This window comes from Drosophila obscura, unplaced genomic scaffold (genome assembly GCF_018151105.1).
Source record: "Drosophila obscura isolate BZ-5 IFL unplaced genomic scaffold, ASM1815110v1 contig_200, whole genome shotgun sequence".
Classification (NCBI taxonomy): domain Eukaryota; kingdom Metazoa; phylum Arthropoda; class Insecta; order Diptera; family Drosophilidae; genus Drosophila; species Drosophila obscura.
The window spans coordinates 1,970,136-1,988,062 of NW_024542791.1; the positions used below are offsets into that span (position 1 = coordinate 1,970,136).

Sequence of the window (17,927 nt, forward strand, 5' to 3'; positions counted from 1 at the left end):
ATATATTTGATAAGCTTTAAAAGTTGTTATGCAGCATGTACGTTTAGCTGTGCTTACGGTTATTACGCGCACTTTTATTGCAGTACAAGTTTTGTGGATTGAAACTTTTGTTGGAAAATTGTCTTATTGGATTTTGCCTATTATATATGGCCATAATCAGGGTTTGGGCGACTGTTTCCCTGTGTTTTTCGCAGGGTATTTCAATGTGCGTTTTGCTGCCTAAACTTTATTTATTTTCAGGACTTTTTCTATGTTTTTGTTCAGCCAGGAGAAATGTAGGCTAAGCGGTGCTCGCTCATTTGGTTGGAGTTTCTTCTCCCTTTTTTTGTATTTTTTTTTGCGCTATACTCTATAAGTAAAGGGGTATATAGATACTCGTAGGAAAAATCTTATTGCTTCTGTATAAATATTTTATCGATTTTACAATTGAATAAAAACAAAATATAAAAACTATAGACATCCATCAATCAATTAATCTGACTTGAACGAAATTCTTGCATTATTTTGCACCTACAGTTTATTTTTGTTTGACTGTGTTGTTTCCAAAATGGAATTACAGCCTCCCAAGAGGGCATTCCATCTTTGGTGCTGGTGCGTTCTCCCTCAATCATTCTGTTATCCAAAGAGCGGCTTAGAGGCCCACATATATATTTGCCTTTTTTATGGCTCCTTCATCATCCTCATCATCATCATCGTCGTCCCAGTCGTTGAGGCGTCCCGTCCCGTTCCCCACATTCGCATTCCTTCTCTTTCCCATTCCCGACTGGCTGCTGCAACATGTTTGCATTTCATTTGTTAGCCAGTTGTCAACGTTTTAGCCATGTTATAATACTTTACCTACTTTTTCTTATCTCTCCTACGTTGACTCGTTTTTCTTCTGTTGCCAAGTGTAAAAGTGCGACTCCCCCATTAAAGTTTTTGATGGGTTCCTTTTTTTTTTTTGTTTCTCAAGAGAAGGCGGCCGTTTGTCATTAGTCAAATGTCGTGTCATGTGAATGTGCTGTGGATGCGCGCGTGCAGCGAATTTATCATTTGTGGGGGAGGCAGCATCTCAGATAAGACGTGGCGTATGCGCAATAAAACAAATTAATACACATATTAATCATACGCAGCGTGGGCCAGCGTCCACGCCACCAAAACCCCAAAGATCAAGAGCTGTGTGGGGGCGACATCAAACGTGGGGTCAGCAGAGCATCATCTCTTTTGCGGATTCATAAGCCAAATGATGCCCTACGGTGGCGCTGAAACTATGAAATGGAAATTGGCGTCGTAAATGGGTTTTTGTGCCCCCCCCCCCTACACAACCGACTTGCTGGGGTTGCACGCATATTGGTTGCGGGCTGGCCAGTCTGGCCACCGGTGGTCATAAAAATGAACTCTAACTTGTTGCGTGTCCTGAAACGCTGAAAGCTTGAAATTGGTTTCGGTTTTTCATGTTTCATGGATGCGGGTGAATGGGGGGCGCATCCCCGTTGCTCACTCATGCGTCGTGAGAGAGTGGGTGGCAGCGAGAGAGCGAGCCTGTTACTGCGGAGAGCACTTAATGCTTTTGAGTGAAACTTTGAGTGAGAGCACCGCGTGTATGGTTTGTTCACGTGGCTGCCACAATATATTTCCTCTTCTGTGGCGGTCCTCTTCCCTGGAGTTGAAAGTGGCGCGGAATAGTTTGTTCTTATAGTTTCGTAGTCAGATATAAAATGAAGTAAGACGATGCCCTAAAGTGAAAGGACTTTGTGCAAAATGGCCATCAGAGGGAATTTGAAGTGAACGCGTTCCTTTGGTCGTGCAGCGAAACTGTTTGAGGGATTAAGGTTGCCATAGATACGTGGAAGATAAAGATAAAGCTGTTTGTGGCAGCTGCATTCAAGGATGGATTTGCCCTTTGATAAAGGGTGTAATGTTGCATGAAACCTTACTCTCGGATGACATTTAATTATCGTGAGTGCTGAATTCTACGAATATTTGGTGATGAAAAATAAAATTCGTAGAATGTGACTCCATTAATAGATCTCGAAATTGAAGATAATTGATATGTGCGCCCCAGGAATGGCGTGGTAGTACGCCATGGACAAAGGTTTAATGAAATATGTGAAAAAATGTTGACTACAAAGCGATGCACCTGTCAGTGGAGATGTGTGTGCAGCCAAAGCTTCAGGTGCACTTTGACTGGGCAAGAGAAATAGCTGAGAAAAATAATTAAATTTGTAGAATCAAAGAAAACTGGTTGAGAGATGCCGCTGAAAGTATGAAACAGCTTTGAAACTATTGAAGCTCGTTTCTCATTATATTTTGTTAATCTATTTTTGAGAGTTAGCTATATATATTCCATGCTATATTCAACCAACCATTTATCCTTAAAGTTTTACCACGTGAAAGGACTGAAAGCGAGCACCTCAATTTACCATGTGGCAATAACTCAACTAATTCTGTTTGTGGGTTTTATACATTTTTTTTCTTGCCTTCTTGCAGTGCTAATTAAATTTGTAGCTTTACTTATTGTTGTGGCCATGCACGCGCTCAACCACATACTCCCACACACACACACACACACACTCACACAGAAACCAGTACATACACATTGGGTGTATTACTTTTTTTATACCATGCCATATCCCAAACCCCTTTAAGCGCCATTCCTTTGGCGCCTCTGCCAACTTAATTGCATTTTTTTTCAAGTTTGCGATGCGCGCAACTTTTTGCAACGTCCCTCGGCTCCTTCCCGCAAGCTCTGGCTTTATATTGATAAAGGCTGCCACGCCCACTAAACGCACCAGAGGGGGGGTGAGCTTTTGACTCTGACTATCAATTATGTTATGGGCAAAGCGTGCTTATTAAATAATTTTTGCATTAATTTTAATGTTCGTGCATATTTAATTGAAAATGAATCATTTAAACTATGCTTTCCCTTTACCTTCCCTTCACTACATATATATATATATTGCACATATATGCTTTCATGCCACCGATTTTATAGCTATTGGAATGTTTAAAAATATTTGCTTTAGTTGAAGGTACATATATTTTCCGCATTTCAATTATGAAATCGTGCATTCGGAAATGGAAATGAGCTCGCAAAATATTTTGCGGTATATAGGTATAGTAGATATATGTACGTACTTTGTAAACAGTTTTTTCCCCTATTTTTCCCCAACAGTTTTCCACCGATAAATTGTATTCTAAAAATTTATTTTAGATAACATTTTCTATTGGTTTTCTGGTGGTTCTGTGTTGTTTGTTTTGCGGCGGTGTTTTTAAGCCACCATAAATTTAATTTTTGCCTAATTAATTTTTGTGCAAACTTTTCGCTTTTCAGTGAATATTTAAAAACTTTTTCATGGAAAATTTATGCTTTGGTGAAATTGTTGACCAATTAACGTGTTTGCTGCCAAGAGAGTGTGAACAACATTGTTTTGGTTCATTTTAATGAGCCCTATTTAATCATATTAAATATGTAGCAAATTATGGTCTCTGCATGTTGTGCATCAACATTTGATAAGTGTTTGGTGAATCTAATTAATTTAATTGCAAATTCATGAAGTTGTAAATATTTGAAATGATTTTGTCAATAGCTTGTGACAATTAGCTAAATTTGTTTTTTTTGTGCTTTGGCAAATGGTTTTGAAAGTATTTTAATGCAGAAACAAACGGATTTCCTACGCAAGAAAATGGATAAATATTTATCTAAATTAATTAAAATTTTAGTATTCAAATCTCATTGTTAGATGCACAGATTTCCAGGGGGCTTTCTGGACACTATGATATTCTAAAAAAATAATACAAAATACAAATAATACAATTATTTTAGGAGGAAATGCATGCAAAATAAAGTCTATGAAATATTAATAAAATGTAGCCCCAATTAAATGATTCTCGCAGCACCTTTTATACATTGGCCCCCAAAAGTAAACTACACCAAAATATTGACGTAAAATTCCGATAAATATTGTCATTATTGTCATGACTGAACACTTGTGGTATGATACGCTACAGCTTAGACAGAAACTGCCATAAGCCGAGCATTCCAAAATATTTAAGTAGTGTAAATTGAATAGAAAATAACTTCCGTACCGCCATGCTCTATGCATTATTCATATGCCTCTTGGCCGCAAGGACAACAATTTTGGGTCGTGTCTGGCCGGACATTCACACACACACACACACACACACACACACACACACACACACACACACACACACACAGATATAGAGAGGGAGATTGCTCATACGCCAGGTTGGCCGCATAAAATATTGAAATTGTTGACCGAAACGCAATTTACGCATACATATTGCATATTGACCAATCTGAGTGTGTGTTTGGCAGACATCGAGAAGCAGAGTGAGAGAGAGATTGTTGAATGGATTTTGCATTTGCATATTGTGTAGATTTAGCTGATTTTACTAATATTATTTCTAGTCTGTGATTTTATTTGATTTTCGTTGTGCAAAATGCATTTGCAAGTAAAGCGAAATGCATATAAATTAAGGGCTTACGGTTTTATGCCCATTCATTTATTAACTGGCTTAAATTTCACTTTGATTTGATATTTTTTTGTTTGATAAATGGCTTTATAATTGGGTCACACACAGAAAATCCCTCAGAATAATTGTATTGTTGTTGTTGCTGTTTAAAAGTAATTGCATCATAGAATATTATTTACTCGTTCATTCAGATGAGATGAGTTTAGTTTATGAAGGAAATTCAATTTAAAATATTGTATTTTTATATCGTTTTAAAGTTTGTGGGCAAATATTTACTGCTGCTGCTGCTGTGCTTTCATGTGAACGCCTTTCGATATATGTATATATTTATATATATATATATATTAACCTCTTTCAACTTTTGGTTTAACAACAACAAGGAGAGGAAATTGCCATCTGTTGTGCATTTCGTTCAAGACAAACAATTGCCAGGGCAACAGGCGGCCAGACTGCCCACTCCTTGTCTACTTGCATTTATGATTTGCTTTTAATTAAAATAAATATTTTATGGCTTTCAATAAACAATTACCAAAAAGGGTGGGGTGGTGGAATACAAACTTTTCGACTGGAAACTTGAGTTGGAAAAGTTGATAGAAAGTGAAAAACTCCCGTAGTTCAACAATATTCTTTATGCTTTTTTTTCTTTCTTCATTGCAGGTGGAAATTCAACAGGTGTAAATAATTGAGGGCAAAAACTTGGCCTTTATGACTGTTGCCTGTTTTCTGCTGGCAAACCCCTTGAAGCGTGTACGTGTGTGTGTGTCTTAATTTGATCAAAAAAAAAAATCCAGCAAGAGGACACACAACGGCAATATGTCCTTGCCTTGCAGCAGCAATCACAACAATTTGCAACAGTTGTTGTCGCAACACAATATAAATTTGCATTTGTTTATTAACTTGAACGACAACAATCTAGATTAAAGCCAATCAAAAGAGACTCTACAAAAGTTATAGGACTCAAAATCGACTCACAGGTAAACTATGGCAGCCACAGCAACTGTCAGCAGTCACGTGGAGGCGAACGATGGCAAAGTGGATTTGGTTTGTGACGAGTGCGATTATTATGGCTCGACAGCCACAATACTCATTGATAGCAGCACTCAAACGGATGGCGATGATGGATCGGAGGATGAGGATGATGAATCGGAGGTCAAACCAGTGAAGACAAAATTAGCTCAAATTGTGGAGGAAGCTGAGGCGGAGGCGGAGACGGAGTCGGAAGCGGAGGCAACAGCCACGCCAGCAACCAATGGTATACGAAATAATAGTGCTATTGAGAACCATACAAATATCGATATTATGCACAGCGATAACAGTATCGATAACAATATAGAATGTATACGAAACGATAACAATATTGATAGTAACATCGATGGCATAGATACCGATAACAACATCGATATTTTAAGACAACAACAGGACATCGTTGGTGATGGACAAGATTTGGTGGATCGAAATATTGATTCTGTGGAGGGACACATTCCGAATGCCACTGATCAGCACGAAGACGATGTAGAATCTGAAGAAGAAGTGGAAGTGGAACCAGAACAGGTAGAGGATGACGTACGGGAAGAAGAGCCAGAGGAGGAGCAGCAGGCAGTGGAACAAGAGCAGGAACAGGAGCAGACGGAGCAAGATCAGATCGATAATGTGGCCCGTTTTACAGGACTTGCTCTAGAGATGGGCTATGCGCGCATTATAGACTACGATAACTTTCGCATCATCGAACATGTCATCGAAAGCGATGATGATGATGGGGATGCTGATGGGGGTGCTGCCCAAGGACCGGCAGCAAGTACATCGCAAGAACTGCAGCAGGCCTGTCACGATTTGGTGACTTTCATCGGTGAAAGTTATCAGGTAATCGATAGGTCGGGCAACCTCACCCATTACCAAACGCCAGCAAGCATTGCGATAGTCGATAACAACAACAATAATCGAAGTAACGATAATCGGGTGCCGGCCACATGTCGTAAAGAACCGAATGGAATGGATATACCGGAGCAACTAAATCAAAATCCCTCCACAAGCAACACAGCCGCTGTGGCAGCAGTGGGAGCAGCAGCATTGTCGGGTGTACCTGCAACATCCACAAGCAGTGCACTGATTAAGGCATATAAATCGAATCTGACACCATTGGCGCCACCCTTTCAGCCAGCCGCCCTGAAGGCCAAACAACAGTTGCAACAGTCAGTGGCAGTGGGCTTAAGCAGCGGTAGCAGCACCAGCACCACCACTACCACCAGCAACATGTCACTTACAACGACAACCACATCGCAAAGCAGCACCGGTACCGGCACCGGCACCAGCAGCAGCACACTCTATGCTGCTTATGAACAGACAACGGTCTACTATCAGCAGCAAATGCTGCAGCCACCGCAGCAGCAGCAGCACATTCAGCTCCCACTCTTGCAACAGCAACAGTTGTCCCCCAAGCAGCAGCAACAGCAACAACAACAACACTGTGCTCAACATGGCGGCATGCCACACATTCATTTGCCAGCGGGTACGGGAAATGGCGCCCAATTGCTGCCCGTGCAATTGATTACCTTGACGCCAACAGCAGGAGGCGCTGCTGCCGTGGCAGCTGCAACAGCAGCAACAGTAGGAGCTGCCGCCCCCACAGCTGTGACAGTGGCTGGGGCAGCAGTGGCAGCACCGACAGCGGCAACATCTTTGACTGGCGCCGCTTGGCCACTTGTGGAGGCGCCAATTTACATAGACATCAATGGGGAATATCGTAGCTATTGCCCGGCACATGGACCACCAGCAGGGACAGGGCCAAATGGCGCCATATCCCATCACCATCATCATGCCCATGCCCATGCCCATCCACACGCACATCATCCCCATCCACATGCCCATGCCCATCATCCCCATCCCCATCTGGCACAGCAGCAGCAGCAACAGCAACATCTTCATCATCAGCAACAACAGCAGCAGCAGCAGCAACAACAGCAGCAGCAGCAGCTTCATCATCATCAGCAGCAGCAACATGGGCAACATCAGCAACATTCGGCGGCAGTGGCTGCTGTGACAAATGCAGCAGCAGCAGCCGCCGCAGCAGCCTCAGCTCCTCGTTTGTTGGTGCAACTGGACGTTGCAAGTGTCCAGCAACAGCAGCAGCAACAACAACAACAACAACAGCAGCAGCAACAGCAGCAACAAATCGTTGCCGCTGGCAAACGCAGCAAAGTTTATCGAGGTGAGTGGCCGTTTTATGACATTTGTTGTACAGTTTTTCTACGTTCATGCTGCCCATGCCCTAGGGCTATTTGGAGTCCATATATCCCACATATACCAGTATATATATATATATATGTAGTTTGTCCAGCCTGCAAAAGCCTGACACGATCCCCAAGTCTCTCTTCCCTTAAAACTTTAGCCATTACTTTATGCTTTGATTCATGAGAGATAGTCGAAGGGACGACGCCTCCTTCTACTCCCCTCCTCTCTGCATTTTGCGGTTGGGGTTTTGGGTACGGCCAAACCGGACCGGACCCATTACCAACTCTCGTAGCCTCTCCCTACCATGTCCATGCATCCTGGGCATTCCCATTCAGGGGTTTAATCAGTTAAGCAAAGCCAACAGAGTTGGCCTGCACTGGCCTCTCTCTCTCTCTCTCGCCCTGTCCTGGCCCGGTCAGGGGTTAAAATTAATTTCACAGCCGTTGGGCGTTTTGGGGGCTGTGCCACTGTGGCACTGTGGTGTTCATTGTGGCGCTCCTTTTGTGTGTGATTGTTTGCACTTTAGGGGGCGACCGACCTGGCTTGAGCAGCTACATGGGAGCTCTGGAGCAAAAGCCATGAGTAAGTTCTTCGGTTTGTTTGTTTGGTTTATTTGCCAAATAATCTGTTTGTTTGGCTATGCAATAAGTAGTTTTGGGGGCAGCCCCCAGGTTGACATAGGCAGGTTGCACTGTATTCTGTTGCGTATGTGTGTGTGTTGTCTTGCCATCAGAGGATTAAACACAAAGAGTCAAAGGTGGACTTGCAAATTGAGAGGTAATTGCCTTGGGGTTGGAACCCCAGAGCAGAAGATACCTGGGGATATACCTAAGGGCGTTACTTGGGGACATCCAAAAGAAAATTGAAGTCGAAAGGGGAAGTAAAACTATTAAAATTTTAACGTTGATATCAAACAACAGGGCGGGAAGCAGAGGTATACGATTTATAGACTAGTTTGAGTAAATTATGAGAAATAGAGTAAAAAATTTAAGGAAAAAAATGTGAAAATATCCCTACCGATAGAGGATAAGGATACGCTGCAACATAATATTAAAGCGTCTGAAAATGTTGAGCTTTCTGTCATAGATAACCTCTTTTTAGCTGCTTCCTTTCACCACTGGCCATTAACAACTCCTAAAAACCTTTCTGCGCCCCAAACAGTATCAGTTCTGCAAATCGCATATCAGAGTTCGTTTTCCTTCCATTTTTTTTAATCGCTGGCTATCAACTGACTGCCACACAGACACGTCAACTGGCTGCCTGGCTGCCTGTCTGCCTGCCTCCAGTGATAGCACCACCTCTCTCCCTCTCTCCCTCCATCTCTCTCTCTCTCTATTGTCTTTATCCCACAGTGTCATCTAAACCGTTTCACTTTTGCCATTTTCCGCTGTGAATGAAACCAGGAATTGTTTCAATTTGCATCGAGTTCTTGGGTTTCAACCTGAACAAGGTATAGATTCCCATTCCCCCCACCCCCCGCCCGATACGGCGACTCTGTTTTAATTGTATATGTGCATCTCTTTCTCGGATCAATCCGTAGCGCATATGGAAGTCATCCAAACAGTGTGGCGAAACTCCCAGGCAATTGCCTGTGCGCCAACTTGACCATATCCAGCTGTGTGTATGAGTGTGTGTGTGTGTGGCATGGCTGTGTGTGTATGCAGATGACACTGTGTCACCAGAGTCTCCTATCGCTCCTGGATGCCACGACACTCCACGCCAAGCCAAGCCACGCCACGCCAGGCCACTCCTCTCTCCTACCTCTATTCCATTGCCAAAAGAGCCACGTCCTCCTTTCTGGCCATTTTGTAGGTCTTTCTTTTTTTGTTACTGGTCCGCCACACGCTGTGGTCTTATGGACTCCTCGCTGTCGTTTTGTTGCGCCCCATGCAACTCTTTCTCTCTCTCATGCTCCACCCCCTTTTCGCCCTTTCTCACGCACACACCGCATTTTCCCCACAGAGAGAATGGTTTGTCCATTTCCCAATCCCCCCAACCCCTTTATTGTGCCGGTTTTTCGCCAATTTTCACTTACACATACGAGTTTTACAGTTTTTAACAATTTTTTTAGTTGCCGTTGCCACCCCAAGGCTTTTTGCCAAAAAACATTTTTTTTATCTCTGTTTAGCCATCTAGTACCCCTCTATACATCTTTTGTCTTTCTCCTTCTGTTTGTGTCTTTTTCGCTGCTGTATTTCATTTGCCTTTTACTGTACATTGTCGCCATTTTGCAGATTTCTTTTCAGGGATGTTCCAAGAAAAAAACAGAAGCGATTTCTGAAAGAATTTCAATTTTTCAATTTGGTAGCAGCTAAGAAAAAATGTGTGTTATGCTTTAAAAAATATGGGAGTCTCAAGAAACGATGTAAACAGAGCAATAAAGAAAACATACAGATAATCCTTTAGAAAATTCCCAGAAATTCCAAGGAAGAAATTCCGAGAAGGAACGTGTGAGTCGCTTCTGTAGTCGCGACTCTACTTTATACCCGTACTCAGTCAGTCTATAAATTTGTGAGCTTATGATTTATGTAAAATCTTAAAATAATTTAACATTTTAAAATTTTTTTGCTACATCTGCTCTCTACATCTACATACATCTACAATGTTTATTCTACATGTACCATTTAGATTCTACATCTTCTCTGCAAATGGTCGCGCACTGCATAGGGCATGTGATATCACATGAGTCTGGAAGCAAAATTCGGTTGCTCTAGCTCTTATAGTCTCTGAGATCTAGGCGCTCATCAAGACGGACGGCCGTACGGAGATGCTGATCGAGAATATATACTTTATGGGGTCGGAAACGATTCCTTCTCTGCGTTGCACACATCCACTTTTACCACAAATCTAATATACCCCTTAACTCTTTTTTCGTACGGGTATAAAAAGACCGAAAAGACATTCTACTTTGACTTGGTCGCATTTCCATGGGAGAAATGGTATTTTGGAACCTGGCAATCAGTTTGGTTTGTTAGTTTATCTTGTGTGTTCGTGCAAAGTGCGTAGCATGTGGCATGCATCATTCGCCTCTGTTGTCTGTACCCGTTTTGCCTCAGTCAGTCGCCTGTCGCCTGTCGCCTGTCGCCATCGTGCATCCACATCCACACGTCCATGTCCATGTCCATGTACCACGTCCACATCCACGTCCACTTCGATGTCCCCATGTCCAGTGTCAATTTTTACCATCTCCATTGGCTTTTGGCCGGCAGTTGAGAGAATTCCTTTTCCATTTTCCATTTTTAAAATTCCGTTTTTTTTTTTTTTTTTTTTTTTTTTTTTTTTGGGCTAAAGCCAGTGCAGGATCAGCCGCCTGTTGTCATAATTTTAGCACTCACTGTGCGTGCTTTATACCCTTTTGTAGAGAGGGTAAGCGGATTTTGAGCAGGTGTCTGGCAATGAGGAGAAGAAGGACAGGTACATTGCTGTGGAAAGTATTTATTTTGGATATAATTTGGAAGCAAGGAAGTTCCTTCCTTGGATAGTTTCTCATTCGGAAACGATTATATTGTATTATTACTTTTTAATATGACAAACAAATTTTTGTAAGGCATTTAAAGGATATAATACCCTCAATGCTCAGCTTCCTTGCTTCCAACCAATTTTTGTGTTGCAGCTTCAGCGCTGACTGGAAATGCGTTTTCTGCTTTTTGAATGGTGGGGTTCCCCCCTCTCGCTCTCTCTCTCTTTCGCTCTTTTAATGTAATTTTCTCTGTTTTTTTTATTTGTCGTTGTTTATTTGGCTGGTTGTAATTTATTTGAGGCTCGTTGTTGCCGCGGGAATTGTTGGTAGACGGCATCCCATTGGTTTATGGCTTGTAAGTTGTTTATTATTAATGTTTGGCTTATGCTGGCAGGCAGTTGTCGCTCGCTTGCTCGTTGGTTGGTTGGTTGGTTGGGCCTCCGGTTCACAATTTTTGCTTGGGGTATGGCGTTTGGGGTTTGGGTGTATGCTCTTGCTGCACTTTACGGGCATGAGCTCATAATGAAGTCATAGTTATCTGCCTCACCCTGTCACTGCTTGCTGCCACTGCCACTGCCACTGCCACTGCCACTGCCGCTGCCACCGCCACAGACTTTGACTCTATTTTGTGCCTTGGCCTCTCCCATTTTTACCATATTTGTTGGCCATAAAATATACGCGTATGCGTCATATTGCGACAATGGTATGTCTCGCCGTCTCTGTCCCTCTCCCGCGGCTTAGCGATTCTCTCTGCTTTTCCGCTTTTCCAGCTTCCAAAAATACCCGCTCCGCTCCCAATTTGCTATTTCTGCTGCATGTTCTTGTGTGCATTAGCAGCACTTATATAATGCATTGCGTGGCATTAGTCATGGGCTGTCTACTGCGATATGTGTCTACATATCTGTCTGCAAGGCAAGTAGGTGGTCCTCTCTCTCTCTCTCTCTCTGTCTCTCTGTCTTAAATACCCATTCCTCATGTTTGCATTTGGGGTTTGTCGATTTAACTCTCTCGAGACATGTCGAAATTGAGGAAAGTTCTGCATTTTTCAACGAAGAAGAGATTATTCTCTGGGTATCTGTGCACCACTCTCTGGGCAAATTATATTCACTTATATTCCTTATATATACCTACATGCCCAAAATCCATTTAGATCCGCTTAGCATTCATAGAGAATCACACACAATAACCTCAAGGATGTGGGTTTGCTTCTGGCAATCAGGTAATCACATAAACATAGATAAGTATTTCGTCCTGAATTTCGAATATAAATAAAAATAAATATGAATATAAATATCAATATTAAAGTTGACCATCAGATATACAGATTACGTATTTAAGTAAATATCTTTGAATTTTGCGTAGAAATAAATTCAGAAAGTATTTTAGTTTAAATTTATGGCATATTTTCTTTTGTATTAATTGATTTAGAAACCTTTTAGCAATGAATACCCAGCTTCATATTTGCCATAAAAGTTTCCCCAAGAATCGCTTAGATAAATATTAGTTTCCCAACTATCTAATAATGTTATGCCCATTGAAACCAATTGAGCCTGATGTCAATGTGCTGCCAGCAAGTCAAATCATTTGCTCGTTCAAACTCATTTCGAAAGCCCAATTTGACTTTTAGCCATTTTCCATTTTTGTTTATCTTTGTAAGTTTTCTAGTTGAAAGCCGCAATCTATCTTTAACACTCTCAATTGTCGGTAGTTGTCGGGCAACGTGCAACGTGATAATCAACACACACACTCGCATACACACAGACAGTCAGACAGACACACACACGTGGCACTAATGACAAACAGTTGGGATAAAGTTTTTAATGAAATGCTAAAAACTTCTACGGGAATAAAGATAGAGATTGCAGAATCCTATTGGTTGGGGGTTTTTGGGGCCATGTGTTGACACCAATTTTTGCAACTTTCAATCAGCTTTTTGGGTGTGGGGGGTGGCAGACACCACAGCACAGCACCCACACACAACTTGGTCTAACAATCCGGCTCAAGTCGAACTTAATTAAAGCGCTTTAAGCGCTCCAGATGCAAAAGGGATTTTGTCACACAGAGATAGACACAGAGAGAGGCGCACATTTACGGTTGGATTGTTTCGCAAATTGGCGAGTTGTAGACCAAAAACCAAACATGACAAACAAGCAAACTTTTCGCTTTGTCTATCTCTCGCTGTGCTGTGTGTATTTCTGTGGTTCAGGATGTTGGTGGTGATGCCAGGCTCGAAGGATAGTCGAGTGGCTACTCCTCCCAAGAGCCACAAAACCCCACCCCACCCCATCCATCGTTTCCATGGGGCGTGAAATTTATCTCAACCTTTAAAAGCATTCTGCTGCTACGAAAAAAACATTAAAAGCGGAATTATGTGCTATTATAATTGTCACAAAATTCTGGCCACAGATTGCAAGCCACAATTTAATTGGTGGCTACATGAAGCAGCACAAAAAAAGACAGAAACCCACCAAAAAGAAGATAGCTAGATGCTTAGGAAAACCCACTAGAAATTGGAGCGTTAGGAGGGACCGCAAATAAAAGGTGTGAATGTTAATTTTAACTAAATAAATCAGAGTGAAGCAAATATGTATGTTACGGAAACATGGAATATAACAAAAATTCCTAATTTAATCATAATTACATCAGACAATCATTTTTAATTATTATTTGTGTTTTTTTTCAATACAAATTCATAACAATAATTCTATTTCTGTTTATCGCGCAAGAACTGAATTTTCTATGAATTAAGGACTATGAACGAAATTTGTAGGTGTACCTAGTTATTCGAATAATAATATGAAAAAAGAGAAAACTTGAAGAAAATTTATTTTCGGAGATCTTTGTATGTGTTTCCCAGTACATGTTGTTTGCACGATAAACCTCCTATTGGCCTCCTAGACGGCCAATATGTACTCGTCGAGTACGGCTTACAACCAGGGATGTACTTTCAAAATAAACATCAAATATAACTCTTATTAACTGTTATTAAAAAAATCAATCACAAATAAAATTAAAAAATAACTCTAATAAATTATTAATTCTATTGAAAAAATTAAACTTGTAACTTTTTAATAAAAATTTTAAAATAGTTCTTAGGTTGCAATTTTTATTTTACCTGGTCCTGGTTGGGAGTGCACGGGGCTAACCCCGTCTTCAAATAACACAGAGATACTTTATCCAAAGATCCTAATAAGAACAAGATACTGCAAGGCACAGAGGCAAGTGCAACAATTGAAAATGTTGCCTAGAGGGTCGCTTACGATGGGGCTGGGCTGGCGTAAAAGTTTCTTAGTCATGGGTAAAAAGTTTCTCAAGCTGCCAAGGAAAAGTGCAGCAAAAGCAGGAGTGCCGTGCCTTACCGTGCCATGCCGTGCCGCACATATGTTGGAAGAAGCCTGTGCGGCTGCCTTCAACTTTGTTAAATGCCACAACCGTATATGCTTAACCCCTAAAAACATAGCCCAGGAAAAAGTACGAGTATGAAAGAGAACCCAGACTTTCCTCCTAACTATGCTTTACTCTTTACCTTGTCTATGGGGTGTTGTACAACTTTAAGCTGCACATAGTACCCACATATATCTATATCTATATATGGAAAACTTTCTACGTGGATGAGGAAGGGAATTTATGTTATACGTGGCGTATGCGTGATGGGGAATTGATTTAATTTGTTTGAGTTTTAGCCAGCAGGAAGCAGAACTATGATAAGGGCTTAGATGCTGCACCAAATTCTGTGGAAAATTTAAGTTAAGAAAGCTTTAAGCGGATTACAAAAGCTGGATGGTTGTAGTTAGGTAAATGGAAAATATGTGAGCAGCGTTTTATATCAAATTTACTCCGACATTCGGGCGGAAATTGCTTCAAGTGGAAAACAATGTTCTGTGCATTTATTGTAATTCATTTTGACTTATCGATTTGATTGCTTTTGATCTGCCAAACAGACTTTAATTGGTGTAATGTCGGAGATTCTTTTGGCATGGAATTCCATTTTGAATGTACAAACAAAAGCGGAATTATTTCTGTATTAAATTGATTATAAACTTACTTGTTTATTAATCTTGTTTACAATGAAAGCTCCCGGGTAATAAAAAGTATATTGAAATAATTAAAAATCATTGAATGTGAAAGCTTAACAAATCCCATAATTGTTAAAATTTTTTTCTGCATTGCTCAACGATTATGTACGGATTTCTTTTGTACAGGTTTTTATTGAATATTAATTGTTAATTTTAAGGCAAACAAAGAGAGTGTGAATTCATTTTAAAACGATTTCCGATTGGCCTTCACAGCTGACGACACCTCAAGGCCATAGCAGCTCAACAAATTTCGCTATCCATTTGAAAACTTTTCAAATAAAATCACTCTATTTAGATTTAGTTAATGTAATAGTATCTAAAAAAAATGCATCCTACTTTCAAAGCTATTTTCATCATTTTCCAAAGAGTCTTTTGTCGTTTGTCGCCCATCTTTAATCTTAAATAAGTTCACCAAAGATCTGGTTGGTCGTCTACGCTAAGCACTTGACTGCATTTCCTTTGGTTTTTACCTTTTGAACTTCTGGCAAAGAGATGCCATGATAATGCATTTGACAGTTTCTGTAGTTTTCGCTCTCCTTTCGTTCTATTTTTCTCTCCACATTTTTTATTTTCTGTTGCCCAGGTTTTGTAGAATTTTGTTGGATTTTCAATTCGCCAGCAATTTTTAAAGTGGTTTAAATTTGATGTTTCGTTTATTTTGATACCCTTGGCAACAAACGGAAGAATAATTTTTGTGGTATACAAATATTTAAGAAACATCCTTGAGCTATTCGTATATGAATTCATTACTGCGCCCCTCGAATATTTACTGACTAATAAATCTCTTAGAGAGAACCTCAGCTGAACATTTCCATTGGATCAAATTATATTGTCGAAAGAAACAATAAACCGTTGAAGATCCAAAGCTGATGAAAGTCAACGATTAAATAACATATATTCACACATGTATGTACATCTAATAGGTACCACACTTTCCTTTCCACAGAGCTATCTATCCAAGCTTACTCTTGTTTTTTGTGTGATTTTTTTTTCACCCCAGTTAGCCAAAGACTTTTAGCTGTTGGCAGTTTGACACGACGACAACTGGCAGGGATGTCTAACCAGAGAGTGAGAGAAAGACACAGAAATAAAAGGGGGAGGAGATTGGGGGAGAATGGAGTGCATATGTAACTTTAACTCTCGCTCAGTAACCCATTCCATCGTGTCATTCATTTCTTGGCTCGTTGCTTGCTCTTCCATTTGTGATTCCGATTTAGGAGAATGTTACGTTTTATATTCAATTTAAGGTGGCATTCCCAGACAATCCCAGAGCGAAGTGCAGCAAAGTGTAGGGTGTGTGATACCAAATTAAGTTGTGGTTTTAGCTACTACGAATGATACTCGTATTATAATTGGTTCGAAGAATTTCATTAGCTGGCTCTGTGGCTTCCACTTGGTGTGTGGTAATCTTTGTTGATTTTCGTTAAGAGAGAGCCTCATTAAAATCGCACAATTCCTGAGAAATATTCCACCTGAGCTCTGCCATGATTAGTCATCAGAGCACTTAAAATATTGTTGAAACATTTCATACGGAAAAGTCTTCCTCTTGGACAGCTGTCCTTGGTAGCTTATTTTTGCTGCTGTCGCTGTCCTTGGTGGCGTTCCGTTCCACATTTTTGCTGCGTAGCGAAATGAAAATCCTTTCTCCTACTTGGTTCTTAAATAATATATGAAGCGATTGTCGAACAAGGGTCACGTGTTTCTTTTTAGCTTAAACGACAATTTGCATACGAAACGAAACTAGGTACACAGGAGGTTGTGTGGCGCTATGGCGAGGGGTTGGGTGCAGCTGCAAATGGAGCCCCGTCCCGTTTCCAGTCTAAGCAATCTCTAGTGTCGATTGGTGCCAAGTTGAAAATGCACTTTTTATGTTCGCATGGCGTGTGCAACGTAACAAATTTAACCCGTAGACAGATTGCACATGTGTACCGTTTTGTAATGTTATACAACTAACACACGAACAACACATATACACAGATACTGCACACACACACACACTTATACAAAATGAAGTCGTAGATGCTGCCTGGCAAAAGTTTTCCTGTTGGTTGAGAGCGGGAGAGAGAGAGAGTGAGGGAGAGCTTTAGGGAGCCTGCAGAGCAGGACAGTGAAAATGGTTCCACAAATGTGAAACTGATTGTTTAATGTTCCATCTACCCAGCTCCTTCACTCCTTCCCATTCTGCCACTCACTCTACCTATCCATGTTTCTCACTCTCTCTCTCCTTCTCCGTGTGCGTGTTTGCCGCCATTTGAGTTTTGTCAATGCGACAATTCCTCGACATCGTCATTTGTATGGAGTTAAGTAATCGCACGTTTATTACCTCCATTGGGCTCTAGTATCTCTCGTCTCCATCTCTTTGTCAACTCAACTCTCTGTTTCTATCTGTGTCCTGCTTTGAGCAGTCAGCCATCAAAATCATGACTTAATCGCTTTGGCTTGGCTGTTGTGTGGCTAATTGCAATTTGAAATGCCCTAAGAGATGAGCGCCGCCTGAGCTGACTTTGATTTGTCTCTAAGCTACGTTGCCCACTTGTCACACAGTGCGAGTATTTTCTGTGTCACATGTACAGGAACTTGTGTGAACTTGTGTGTGAACTAGTTCGCCAGAGTGGTTCTTCAGAGTTGAAGGACTTGGACTTGATTTAAGCGAAAATGAAAACAGTTTAAGTGGATTTATTCTT

General features: G+C 41.0%; 1 protein-coding gene across 1 annotated transcript in view; it reads left to right on the forward strand.

Annotated features, from left to right (window-relative positions):
- The window catches only part of LOC111075289 (fibronectin type-III domain-containing protein 3A), a 140,791-nt gene that overhangs the window by 11,402 nt on the left and 111,462 nt on the right, over nucleotides 1–17,927 (forward strand). The window contains exon 2 of the mRNA XM_041593921.1: nucleotides 5,137–7,684. Within this exon, the coding sequence (XP_041449855.1) occupies nucleotides 5,461–7,684 (2,224 nt within the window). The 5' untranslated portion in view covers nucleotides 5,137–5,460. The remainder of the gene's footprint in view (nucleotides 1–5,136; nucleotides 7,685–17,927) is intronic.